The 14407-nt window shown below is 44.5% G+C and overlaps 1 protein-coding gene across 1 annotated transcript; it reads right to left on the bottom strand.

Moving 5' to 3' along the window:
• Window positions 1-10012: 10012 nt before the first annotated feature.
• Window positions 10013-11178, bottom strand: LOC125515812 (alpha/beta-gliadin A-I). Its single transcript, XM_048681316.2, has one exon. The coding sequence runs from the start codon at window positions 11095-11097 to the stop codon at window positions 10177-10179; it is 921 nt and encodes a 306-aa protein (XP_048537273.2). The 5' UTR covers window positions 11098-11178; the 3' UTR covers window positions 10013-10176.
• Between the last annotated feature and the right edge of the window lie 3229 nt (window positions 11179-14407).

Genomic DNA, 14407 nt, shown 5'->3' with positions numbered 1-14407 from the left:
ATCGATCCCCCCGGACATCTTCAAAGTTTCCGTGGCCAGTGTCAAACCAGGCCAGGAGAATTTGGCTCCTCCGGTACTAGGGGGAATGACGACGAGATCCCGCAGCAGCTTGGTGATTGCAATGGGTGGGTCCTGTTGTGGCCAAAGAGTCTGCTTTGTTTGGAGACGGCCGGGAGCACACACACGAGCACGCAATTAGGTATGAATATCAACACCCCACCTACCCAATTAGCGTCGGCTGTCGTGCTGGGTGATAGCGGACGGGGTGAGGAAGAGGCTCCATTTGTCGCTGGTGACACCGCCATAGATGAGGACGACAATGAAACTCAACAGTATCTCAATACTGGCGCCTACTAAGGGTTTGAGCGTTATGAGTCGGTGCCTGAATTGCACCTCCGGAGGCTGAACATATTATAGACGACCTTCCGGTAGCAAAGAAGCCTAGGAATACACCGAGGAAAGCCAACAAAGCTGCTTCTATGATCCAGCCGCCTCAGCAGCCTCGGGTTCAAGACCGTATAGATATCCTCGGAGCGGCAAAATGGCGTATCCCGGTGAACCAACCCTACCGAAAGCAGCGCTAGGGGCCAGATCCGGCAATCTAAGGAGACTTCATGATGACGTGTTGCGGATAGAGAAAGGCCTCATCGCCTCGAAAAATCCAGGATACCCTCTCTACGTGGTTAACGTGCCGCGACAATTGTCGTACGTCGACACATTCCCCTCGAAGAAGTTTTTCCTTCGATTCGATTACATCTTCAACATGTTTCACTTAAAGAAGCTGGATTTTACGTTTGTCCGCCTTTATGCCTTGCACATGAACTACCTCATCGGGGTTGAGCAGATACCTCATATCTGTGTCGCTGACCCGTACTTCATGCACGAGGGCTTCTTGGGAGTCCGCGCAAAGCACCGTGAATACGTGAGGAATACATCGTCAATTTCATGCTTGGCAATAAGGACAAGGAGGCGATTCTCGTGGCTTATCATCCCGTGTAAGTCATCCGCGCAGATATCCTTCCTTCGATTTCAATCATTCATTTGAATGATGGATTGTAATTAATTTGAGGTGTACTTATTTTGCGCAGCGGCGGGCGCGCCGTCGTCATCATCCGCTACCCCCGATACTGTGGACTCGTTGAAGAACATTAACAAAAAGGATTACATCCACATCAAGTCTGTTCTCGACAGTGCTATGTTTTACTACGATGCACGGGGTGGAGAGGTCAAGGACAAGAAGAAAAGGGACGGCAGGCCCATAAGACCCACTTCAGCTGCATCCAGCAACCGAGTGATTCTCTTGATGATGGATTCTATGTCCTACACCACATGATGGAGTACAGACGAGATCACCAGAACCTTTGCATGTCACCTAAATTCAGCGATGCCCATATTCTGCAATGGGCAAAGAACTTAGGAGATATCGAGGATCATCCACTTCAAGATGAGTTATATCACTTCCAGTGTGAACTTGCCCAAATCATCATGAAGGAGGTCGTCAAAAAACAGGGATGTTCTATGAAGAAGGACAATTGACGTGGGAAGACTTCCGAACACGCGTAGCCGCTCAGCGTCTTGACCTGAAGCCTTTCACTAAGCTCGGGCACTATCTCCTTCACTTGGATGGATGTCACGACATATTGGAGTGATTTTCGAAATATGACAATGTGTCCGTTTAGTTCATACTTTTTGTATGACGGAACTTTGAGTTATGCACGACGAAACATTATTTGTGATGTAATTAAACCGTCCTCCTCGACTAGCGAAGATCACTCTAGTTAGGGCATTTTGGGTACGATGAACTTTGTTATTTATATTTATGATATATTGCTTCTATTTTTGCCAAGTCTGTCTCTTTCTGTTGCTCAACTATATATGTGGCATATCATCGACTCATGTGACGATGCAGGTGCATAGATCATCGATGGCGAAGAAGTGCTACGCCAGGAGTATACGACGAGTGGCCGGAGTGTCAGGCCCAGGTGTACCGGTTTCTGGTTTCCGAGCAACAGCCAGTAGTTATTTTAGGTTCACGCTAATGCGAGAGAGGGATACAAACTCAAGTACTGCATAGTTCCGCTCTCACTCATAGTGATATCTCTTCTCGCGTATATCATTGTTTAGATGGATGACGATGTAGTTGCAAGTAATCGAGACTTGTATCGCTATTTTCGAGATGATGATGAGAGACCACTTTGTGATGGATGATGATTATGATGATGACATGATTTGATGAGACTATTTGTATGTATATGCTATGATTACATTTGTATGTGTATGATACGCTAATTATTATTGTATAAAGCCTGTTCAAATACAAAAGAAATATGCAGAAAAAACAGAAACTAATAAAACTAGCAGTAAAATTATTAATTAACAGGGACGCACATGTCATACACTAATGTTAATTTAAGAGTTTTAATTTATTAAATGGTTAATTAGGGAATGTGGGTCCCGGTGTCAGTGGGTTAGTGGGGGTTCATTAGCCGGGGGTTAGGCCATTTAGGTCGGCGGTTTAACGTGAGCAGTGGTGGAGCCAACCGGGAGCTTCGGCGCTAGCGGAGCAGTGGGAAGAGGCGGCGGCCGCAACGCAGTAGTAACGTAGCAGTAGAGCGGTGGCGAGGCACGGCGGCGAGCACCGGGACAGGGGCAGTCGGCGCCCCCGAAAGAGGGCGCGGGGGAGCATCGGGATCGCGGCGAGCGCGGGAAGGTAGGGCGGAAAAGGGGATCATGGCGCGGGCGCGGGTAGGGTCGTGCGCGGAGCGGGGGCTGGTGCGGTGGTGGGCGTCCGCACGGCGAGGGGCACGGCTGGCGGCGCGGTGAACATGGTGGAAAGAGGAGGGAAATGGGGGCGTCTCACAGCGTTGCCGAGAAGGGGCTCGGCCTGGCTTGAGGACGCGAGTAGGGGACGGATACGAGGAGGCGACGCAAGGTTCGGCGACGGTGAGGTCTTCAGGCGGTGGTGGTGGCGCACGGTGATGGCGCCGGTGAAGGGGGGCTTCGAGCTCAATGCTCGTTCACGATCCAGATCGGGCCGGGGAAGAGGAGCGAGAGGGGAGGTGAGCCGGAGACAGGCGGCAGGGAGGAGGCCTGGCGACGTCGGCGGGCGATCCGGCGACGGCAACGGGGTCTATGGGGGCAATACCCTCCCCGATCCAGATGGGATCAAGAGGTGGGGAGGCTGGCGAGGGGGTGTGGGGGAAGTGGGGCGATCGGGCTTGGGTTCGATGGGGAGTGGGGGGTTAAGGGAGGCGGCGGGGCCAGCCTAGCTAGCCTAGTGGCCAGCTAGGCCGAGGCCCAACGAGGGGTTGCCCCCTTTTGCTTTTATTTGTTTTGTCTTTCCTTTTTCCGTTTTATCCTATTTCTCAATTTACTCTAATTTTGTAAATTATATAATTAGCATCTAAATTAGTTCTACTAAATATACCACTGCCACCAAAAGTTTGGTACCCAAATAATTTAGTTAGAAGATTTTTACTATTTTAAAAGCATTTAAATAATAGTTTAAGCCACTGTTTTTTTTTCATTTTAGAGTATTTAAACATTTGATTAAAGTGTGGTTTCTTCACCATAATTACTTATGCATTATTTTTCACCTCTCAAAGATTTTAGTTTTAATGTTTGAAAACTTTTGATGTTTGCCTTTATTTTAAATTTGAATTTGAACGGGATTGAATCATTGTGAGGTTAACAACAGTAATCGTGGTTTAGTGACATCATTAGCAGGGAATTGCTATAGCATAACTAACCGGGCATTACAAAAGCTAACCCTCAAACCGCTCGCAACCATCCGGGCATGGTTTTCCATCCAATACGGTGCTATATTCCCCAGGCCGGTATGGATGTGCATTTTTCCTGTAAACCAAAAACAAATTATGGGGCTTTGCGGGCGTCTGTACCGCTGCCACGGTCTCTTCTTAGTCCCTTGGCCCACCAGAAATACCTCTCCCGCGCCCGCACCCCTTCACATGAGAAGCAATTAGCTTGCACTGCTCCAGAGCACTGGTACCTCATTCTTGCCGATTTGGAGTGGCCACGGTGAATATACTGATGTTGAGGAGAAGTACCAGCCACTAAAATCAATGTAATTGATTGATGAATTGAATGCTTCTCTGGAAATAATTGATCAGGGGCAAGGCAAGGATGTGGATAGTCCTTACTACTTTAATAATACTCAATTTGAAAGTCCAAAAAAATACTTCAATTTAATTCAAATTCCAGACTCATTTTGTTATCTTTAGACTAACTAGCCGGGTGGCCCGCCCAATGTGCGGACTAGGACTTTTATAGTTTTATCGTGAGTATGTATTAGTAGATTTGTCTATAGAAAAATGAAACAAAATGTGATCACTTTCACAAATAAATAAAGTGCACTTCAGAACTGCTGTTTTTGAATCCTATAGTAAAATTATTATTTTTTACCTGTCCTAGTAGCTTGGAAATGCAGATTTCATACATTTATTAGCACGGAAATAGACAAACTATGATGAACTTCCTAATCTCTACATGTTGTACAAAATGTTGGATAACTAAAGGGATGCAATCCGATGCAAGGTGTAGAAAGGAGAAGAAAAAGAGCTTTCACATTTCAACATATTTAAATGTAGCGTGAGCTAAATTTTGTCGCAAATTCTGAATAACAACCTGAATTTAACACATGTACACTACCACAATGCATCTTGGTATTACATAAGAATTATGACCTATGCGAAAATAAACGTGGAACTATTAAAAGGATAACCAAAGAAGCTTTTCAGGTTTCAACGTATCTACAAACAGCTTTAGCTAATCTTTCTCAGATGATTGTATAAATAGTGTCAATAAGAAAATACAAAGAAATTCAGGAGGAAAAAAATTCAGGTTTAAAAACACCTGCTTGCTTTAGCTAAACCTTTAATGTAAAAGTGTAAATCCATTATTTCGACCCCAACTTGTTCTTGAGCTGTTAAGGACATCCAATAATCATGAGGTTTTTTTTGTAAATTAGCTCAACAACGTCAAACTTGAGGAGATTTAAATCATCTATTAGATGGCACTGTTGGAAAAATGAGCAAATTACTACGAGATTTAATCCGAATAAATAGGAAATAGATCATGACAGCAATAGCAGAGATTAAACTAATCATGCGAACTAGCATAGTAGATGAACAGATCACATCTAGGGCACATACTAGAAATCTGAATTCTACCATGATCTCGAACAAGAAGGATAGAATAACATACGGTGCAGTGGGTGTAGCACCGCCGGTATTGACGTTGTCGCCCATGTCGTCGAGGATGAGGTTGCCGAGGTCGGGGAAGAAGTCGTCGTTCGCGAAGTCGTCGCTACCAGCAGTCGTGCGAGTGCGCTCCCCAAAACCTGATCGCCCCTCTCCCGTACAGGATCACGAGAGGCGGGGTTCCGGAGGCCTGCTGTCCCTTCTCCCGGTGCACGCCGACAGGAGGGATGGAGAAAACTTGCTTGGCGGCGCAATGATCTGTAACGGTGGTGGGAAACCATACGAAGCGGCGGCGGCTAGGGTAGACGTCTGCCTGACTAAATAGTGTGGGCCGGGTAGGTCGTGGGAGTAAACCCCACGTCCGAGTCGTCACGATTCAAAAGAATGGAAAATTGTTCAGTAATTAACGCGTCCATTAATTATTAATTAATGACTCATTAATTTTTCCCGAGCAGCAAAAATATAGACAACGTCCTCGGCTCGGCTCAATCCCGCAATCCGCGGCGCGGCGCGGCACGTCGTGATGAGGCGTGGCGAGCGAGGAGGAGGAGCGCGCGTATAGGTCTCCTCTTCTCATGCTCATACAAGTGGTAGAAGAGCTCACCTTATAAAGAGGTGCAACTCTCTCTCAACTTGCGGGGTGGGACTAAACTTTAGTCTCACTCACTCCACTCACATGTGTGCATGAATGAGCCAAGAGAATTTCAGAATTTTAGTTGGGCTTTGGGCCAAAGGCCTACTAGCAAAATTCCAACAGACACTACTCTAATTTGTAGTAACCTCTACGAACAGATCGTTCCAAAGTTATGCTATATCAGTCAATCCTTTTATTTCCTTGTCATGGCTAATCAATCAAGAAGATATAGAATGCATAAATCATTGTCCATTTCTAGAGAGTTCAAACTGAGCTTTGGTGGCGGACAACAGAAAGAACAAACAAAGTTATATTTGTCCTACTAAGTTCGTTGTGAACTTTTACTGAAATAAGGTATACATATGAAATAAGAAAGAACCTAATTTAGGTGCAATTATCTCGAAAAGATCCAAACCAATGTAACATATATATTCGCATTCAGAAATTAATCTTCCATGACACTAATCAATCTTTGGATGGCATTTTTCTTCATAACACCAATCGGTACTCCCACCATTATTTACTCTTCGCTCACTCCTGCTTCATATTCCCTCGTCCAGAATCCAGCACCTCCGTCTGAGCCTCTTGTGTATACATGTGCAAGATGGTCACGTATATACCATGATGCACATCACCGTTTGCAATGGAAGAAAGCTAAAGAGGTTAATTAAAATAACATCTTGGGAACAAATTCTATGGAGACAAGTCCATAGGTAGTGATACTCTAGCTAGGAACCAATATTTTTTGATCTCCAATGTAGTCCTTTCATGCTTGTTATCTGGATGTCATGTGATGAAAAATAGCCATGCACCGATCATACATGTTCTATCTATTTGAGAATGCAACAAAGGTATGTACGCACATGAAAGGGGTAGTACTTACATGAGAGCAATTTGAGAGAATCGATCAACACCTGCCTTAGTTGCTAGTTTCTGATGGCGTTGGGTAGGTTGCAGTGCGAACCAGGCTAGCGGTACTTCCAGCCCTGTGACGTCTTCGTTTCAGTTTTATCAATCCCTCAATTGGCGCCCATACCAAGAGAAAAGGGTGGGATGGTGCGATCGTAGAACATGACAAATTTTCCTATGTAGAACTTGCAGAGCAATTAGGTGGTCTGTTGTTTTTACTTGCTCCTGTATTTAGTACGTGAACATGAAAGGCTAGGTTAAGTGTTGTCAGCATGAATTAACATAAAAAACTGGCGCTTAAAAGGATGTACCACTCAAGAATACAGAAACAATTTTGAAGTACAAACATAGTGGCCTATTTCCAAAGGATATGTGCCAGCAAACAGACCTGGACTTCAGCACATCGATCAACTGGCCATAGCCAACCAATTGTAGGAGGTCCAGGAGCTGTAGTATAATGAGGCCCATACGTGCTGATGTCAGAAGGATCCTAAAGCAGTTCCATATTTGCTGAAGAAGAAGCAGGTTAAGCTCCACGGTCTGAGCAGCAATATCCCTAGGCGAGTAGTGGCGCCGCAAGGAGGGTGCTGGAGAGCATGGGACCTGAAAGGAGAGGATGGCATGATGCGGCGGCAGTAGGCTAGTAAACCTCATGGGACGTGAGGATAGAATAGTACGTATAAGGTTAGGTTGCACTATTATTTTCTTTCCTAGAATTTATTCTGTGTAAGGGAGGCAGGCGGACACTTGATCTACTGATGTGTTTCAAGCCAAGGCTGTCGTGTACATGCGTGTATCTTGTCCTTTCTTCTTTTTTTCTTTTTTTTGTTCAGTTTTTTTAACTGAGGTATGTTTTCTGTTGTTGATTGATTGGTGATTAAGGGAGAATTGAAGCAGCACATGTTTCTACATACTGGCAATGGTGGGAATTTAGAGAAATTTACCTTTAAAGTAAATCCAACGGTTGTGATTTTCTGATTTACATAATTAAAGGCTAGATATTTCTAATTATTATGGAATTATCTAGCATATTTATCTTTTTTCTAGTTAGCCGATAACTCAGACGACTTGTCATTCAGACAAAGCCTTTGTATTAGGGAAACTTTTCCAGCCGGCAGTCCGGCTGAGTCTTCGGCCGGACGCGCGCACTTCGTTCGATTGCGCTGTATCCTGCGGCCCCGCGTGCCCCTCGTTTGACTAATTGCCTGAGCCCACAACCAATTGTTTCTTTTTTTCTTTCTCCCGTTTCCTTTCTTCTTCCTCTTATTCCTTTTTCTTCTCTCTCCTGCGCAGGAGGATGGCGAGGCGCATGTTGCTTGTGACAGATTTTTGGACTCCCCATGCTGCAGCCGCGTCCTGTGGAGCTAGGACTCAAACGATTTTCATTGCCTCCTCTTCCCCTCGTTGCTGACGGTGCAGCAGTTGCCATGGATGCGCTCATAGACAACTTTTTTTTTATGGAGTGTTGCAACCAGCCCTGGGAGATGCTACATCCGGCGGCGAGGGATGTTACACCCGACAAGTTTTTTTGTTGGAACCAACCAAAGGTTCTGTCGCTGATTTTTTTTTGGGCTGGAACGAGTGTCTTGTTTTGTTACTACCAGCGGCTTCATTTGCTACTACCGGCGACAACGTTTTTTTGCCACATAATTCATGAAGATGATGCAACCTCGACGACGGGCGACAACATTTTTTTGCTGCAAACAATGAAGTTTTTCGCTACCACCGGCTATAGGGTTTGTTACCACCATACACAGCGGACGGCCGGCGTTTTTCTTTTGTGTTTTGCTACAACCACGTCATTTTTTGCTGCAGTCGGCAACCACAAAAGCTACATCGGGTTAACATTTTTGCTACAATGACGATGGCGGGCTGTAGCGGTAAGCTTTTTTGCTGGAACCGATAAACTTTTTTTGCTACAACAGGTATCTTTTTTGTTGGAACCAGCAAGAGCCTCGGGAGGGCACACGGCGAGGTACAGCGCGACCACAACGACAGGTGCTGCGGCCGGCGGCCGGCGCTACCGGAGATGCGGCCATGTCCCCCGGAGCCGGAGCTGCAAGCCTGCAACCACGAGTGCATGTTGTTGCATGCATGAAGCCGATGAGAAACGCAGGCGGCGAGGGTGGTGACAGACGGCGAGGGCGGCGACCGGTGGCAAGGGTGGCGACCGGCGGCGGTTCTTCAAGGTTTTGCTACATCGGTCGTCCATGGCTAGTGTTGGCGGCGGCGCTGCTTTGTTTTCCCCTCTGCTGTTTGGTTGAATCCGTTTAATTGGAAAGAAAACGATTCCAGATCTGATGGTTAAATGCAATCTAATCAAACGGCCGCGCTGTGTCCGGCCGAATTGATTGCGCCGGTGCGCCGGCGCAGATTAGTCGCCTTTGGATTATTACCATGATATATAATAATAAGAGGAAATTTAGGTTCATACTATAGCCAAACAATGTGCCAAATTAAAATTTAAACAGTGGGGATATTTGATCAGTAAATTAAATTTTAAATATAAATTATTAGGCACTAATATTAAGCATTAGAGGAGTATATCAGACATGGTCATGTAATGAGTTTCCGAAGTGTATACATACGTGATGTTCCTTTTTTTTCTATTTTCCAAGTGCATGAACGTACGTGTGTGTATTTTTTTTTTGTAAGATTTGACACATATCTTTCCTAGGACAACACGTTCCTTGTTTTTTTCTAACTTAACAGGTTTCTTGTTTTTTTTAACTTAACTTGTTCCTTTTTTCTTTGAAGTCAACTTAACACGTTCCTTGTTTTTGTAAGGAAGAGTCCGACTTCTTCTTGACTATTTTCCCTGGGATGCATGCAATCTTTTTACCGTAAGTTTTTTTTGATGAGGAAACAAAGTGGCCTCCAGATGTATATTTTTTCAACGGGGTGGAGCCAGGGAGCACGTACGTGAGAAAATCTCATCCTTTTCCCGTTTACATGTATGTGTTTTTCTTAGTTGGTGCATGTACGTGAGTTCTCTTTTTAAAGAGGCCCACCATTTACCAAATATATTTTCTTTAACATATGTGCGTTCAGATGTGTCACGTACAGTCGTTGGAGGCCCAGAGCATTATATATTTTACATAAATCTAACGGTCAAGATAATTCTATTTGTTAAGATTTACCGGATTGAGGGCTAGTAATTTCTAATTAACGTGCAATTTTCTAGCATATTTACCTTGCTCCTGGTTCACCTTATATTACTTTTAATATATAAATAGATGCAACATAAATATGTAGACAAGACCTGTGTTTGTCTTTTATTCCCAAGTTTGAACTAGTATAGTTTGGGTTCTTACATGATAGTGCATGTCACATTATTTTTTCACCGCTACAACGACCAAACCATGGACTGAGAAAACGGTGTTTCATATATCTAGTACTAGAGTTATTTTCTTCTCAGTTAGTACCGAAGATGCCAAATGGCATGATGGTGCAATATGGAGGGATGTAGACATTGCAAATTGCAGGTAGCGTCTGTAGCGCTAGGTTCCTTATTTCCTCGAACTGGGGCAGTTGTTGAGGCTGGACAGAGCCCTGGGCCTGTGGGTTTTGCTGAGATGGCCGGAAGGAGCCCTGGCCTAATGGATATTGTTGCTGAGGCTGTTGGAAGGAGACCTGGCTCGATGGTTGTTGTTGTTTTTGTTTTTGTTGTTGATGCAGAATAATAGCATGAACAACATTGTGGATGGCCTGGCACTGCGACTGCTCAGGGATCTGCCATAGGTGCTGACAACACAATTCTTGCAACAGCTGGTAAGTACTTTGTTGCAAAACTTGTGATCTTCCATGCGCTATGTTGTGTTGCTGCAATACAACATCCATGCATGGAATCAGTTGTTGTTGCAAAATTTGTTGAAGGATTTGTTGTTGTTGTTGTTGTGGTTGTTGTTGTTGTTGTTGTTGTTGTTGTTGTTGTTGTTGTTGTTGTTGTTGTTGTTGTTGTTGCTGCTGCTGCTGCTGCTGCTGCTGCTGTGAAATTGGTTGTTGTGGTTGCGAATACTGTGGTTGTGGTTGTGGATATGGTTTTTGTGGTCGAAATGGTTGTGGCTGCGAATATGGTAGTTGCGGCTGCGGAAATGGTTGCAGCTGCAGATATGGTTGTTGTGATGGAAATGGTTGCGGCTGTGGATATGGTTGTTGTGGTGGAAATGGTTGTTGCTGCCCTAGAAATTGTTGTTGTTGTACCAATGGAACTTGCTCTTGTGGCTGTTGCTGAGATGGATTTTGTGGCTGCAATTGTGGCACTGGAACTCTAACTGCAGTTGTGGCGGTGGTCGCCACGATAGCAAGGAGGGCAAGGATGAGAAAGGTCTTCATGGTGGATTTGTATTGACCACAACTTGCTTGGCTTAAATGATGCGCTCTACTTATGAGAATGATGGATGAGGAAGGATGCTCGTCATGCTATGGGGCTATTTATAGCTGCCATGGAATGATCTCTTTCACAATTGGCATTTGTTTGTGTGGAAAGTGCTTGGATGCTTCTCAAAATCATCATTTGGTATGTTCTGTTTGGTGGCACTACTTACAAGTGTATTCTTGGACTGGTCATTAAAGTTCCTTGTTGTTGCACTATCATTCCACCACCAAAAAGGTGTGATAATATGCATGACTCATCTTATTCACTTTACAGCTCAAACACTAATCTAGATTGCCTATTTTTCTGAAACTAAGTTTGTAATTTTCTGCAAATTGTTACGCATAAACTAGATAAGCATGGCCGTCACGGTACATAGTTTGTAATCTTGTGTGGTCTGTTAAGATAAATAAGACTAGTAATGTAACTTGCTTTAGTAGGCTATGACTCGTCAAATTCCTTTTACATGTCAAGTGTTGTAGTGTTCTAGAAGTTATTAGCAAGCATAAATTTTGTAATGTTCTACAAGTTGTTACGTGTAAACTAGATAAGCTTGACTTGCACACAAACAAGATTGTAATCACTAGTCATCTACCCGTGCAACTGCACGGCCTAGCTATTATAGGGGTACATATTTATTAATAAATATTTATATGTAAAATTCAAGCGCTTAAATTACAGATATCATACATCTGAACATATGCTAAGTTATTCAAACAATTATAGTACAATATAAGCACATATATTATAAACTTCATTATATGGAAGAGTGCCTCTACTTCCCATATATATAAAAAAATATGAACATCCACAATACCAAAACTATATAGTATGGAAATACATTTCATGACGCATCTGGTAATATTGATTTCATATTGTGAATGTTGATATTTTTTTATTATAAAGTTACTTAAAATTTACAAATCTTGACTTTGACCAAACTTTATATGCAGACTAAAAATAAATGGAGGGAGTATCTTGGGGTCTCTGCCACGTCATGTTTCTCATACATTCAGTATGAGTGTCGCCCCTAACGAGTGGAGACTGCATCGTCACCTTATCCTTTCCCTGCAGGCTCAAGTCTGCTTCTTCCCAATCTTTCATTTCTAATCAAAGGATAGTGAGGCGAGCTGGCCGGGCTGCTCTTCGTCGAGGACGTTGTCGTCTACTTGCGCGCGCCAATGGCCAGCTCTCGCCGGGATTCACCCTGTGCCCATGTACAACCGCCTTCCAGAAGCCATCCGAGCAGCGCCCCGCAACGCTCGCGCGGAGGTCCCAACTTAGGAGGTGGACGAGGCTGTGCAGCTCGCGCCTAAGCTGCTCTTCGCCGGGGTCGCCGTCGTCTCCATGCGCCACACGGGAAGGAAGTTGGTCACCGAGTTCCCGGGGATTCGCCGCGCACCCAGGTACTCCGCCGCCTCCCCAGTAGCTGTCTGAGAGGCGGCCCGCGACGCGCGAAAGTGTGTCCCGATTTTCAGACCCCCCAGCACTGATGTGGTCTCCCTTACCCATGTTGCAGCGACTGTGCTGTCGCATCGGGGACTGATACCGACATGCAGACTGGCGATGAGACTGAGACCGGCGCCGAGACTAGCGGAGCTGGTCTAGAACCGAAAGCAAAGAGGCCACGGCGCCCAAACCAGCTCATGAGTACTAGACTGGTGGTCACGGAGATGGACGACGGTATTTTTGAGACAATAGCGCCCGAGGAAGCGCGATCGTGCTACGGCAATCAAATAGGTTGCATCGTACGGACAACTGCCACGATCAACGATGGGAAACTACAGAAGATAGATAATATGAGGCCCTCCCTCCTAAAGAAGCTGCACCAGATATTCTTGTTCCCGGACCGCAATGAAAAGGATAATAAAGATCTAGATAAGGACCTGGCAATGAAGAAGATAAACAAAAATGCCATCACCAAGTTTAGCGACGCGTTGGCCGCCTGGAAAACAGGGTTGAAACATCGGATCGTCGACAAAAAGGAACCCTTGCTACCTCTTGAGCACTGCCTTGGTTTTCCGAAAGAGGAAGGGATGATGCAGCAAAGTAGCGTAAGTATTTCCCTCAGGTTTTGAGAAAGAAGGTATCAATCCAGTAGGAGGCTACGCGCGAGTCCCTCGTACCTGCACAAAACAAATAAATCCTCGCAAGAAACGCGAATAGGGGTTGTCAATCCCTACACGGCCACTTACGAGAGTGAGATTTGATAGATATGATAAAGATTTTTTTTTCGTATTTTTGTGATAAAGATGCAAAGTAAAATAAAGGCAAAGTAAAAATCAAAGGAAATAACTAAGTAGTAGGAGATTAATATGATAAAGATAGTCCCGGGGGCCATAGGTTTCACTAGTGGCTTCTCTCGAGAGCATAAGTATTCTACGGTGGGTGAACAAATTATTGGTGAGGAATTGAGAGAAGATTCAAATTATTGGTTTCACTAGTGGCTTCTCTCATACATAAAAGAATTCAGAGAAGATTCAAATATTATTCATAGATAAACTTGATCATAAACCCACAATTCATCGATCTCAACAAACACACCGTAAAAAGAAGATTACATCGAATAGTTCTCCACAAGAGAGGGGGAGAACATTGTATTGAGATCCGAAAAGAGAGAACACTAGTAGAAAAAGTGTCAAACGTGAAGCACATTAGTGCCGGTTTGTAAAAAAATCGGCACTAATGTGATCAATAGTGCCGGTTCGAATGGCTATGCATTAGTGCCGGTTCCTAATGAACCTTTAGTACCGGTTCGTGCCACGAACCGTTACTAAAGGGGTGGTGGCAGGCTGGCGTCAGGCCAGGGCCCCACGGGCACCTTTTGTGACGGTTTGTGACACAAACCGGTACTAAAGGTCTAACCGGTACCGGTTTGTGTCACCAACCGGCACTACAGAGTCTTAACCTATAGTCCCGGTTGAAGACACAAACCAGCACTATAGGGCAATTTTCAAACTCTACCCCCCCCCCCCCCCCCGTGTATCGCCATTTCAGTTTTGAAAAAATCAAAAGAAAATGATAAAAACTTCAAAAAATAAAATCCTTCGAGAGGTAGTTATATTACTACATCTACACGTTAGGAAAATTTGAAAACTTAAATTTGGACATGTTTTGCAAAAAGTGTAGGGAAATGTAAAACGGCTATAACTTTTGCATACGATGTCGGAAAAAGACATATAATGTATCAAAAAATTTAGCACGAAAATCCGCATCCGATGGAGACGGCCTACGACCTGTTTGCAATTTTTTAGAATCCTCAAATTCGAA

Source organism: Triticum urartu, chromosome 6A, assembly GCF_056163025.1.
Source record: "Triticum urartu cultivar PI428250 chromosome 6A, HENAU_Tu73, whole genome shotgun sequence".
Classification (NCBI taxonomy): Eukaryota; Viridiplantae; Streptophyta; class Magnoliopsida; order Poales; family Poaceae; genus Triticum; species Triticum urartu.
The sequence above is the reverse complement of the archived record's forward strand: the minus strand, read 5'-3'. Positions and strand labels throughout refer to the sequence as shown.

Bases quoted from the DNA above. Each gene is read 5' to 3' on its own strand.
- LOC125515812 (XM_048681316.2), bottom strand. From the start codon at position 11,097: ATGAAGACCTTTCTCATCCTTGCCCTCCTTGCTATCGTGGCGACCACC.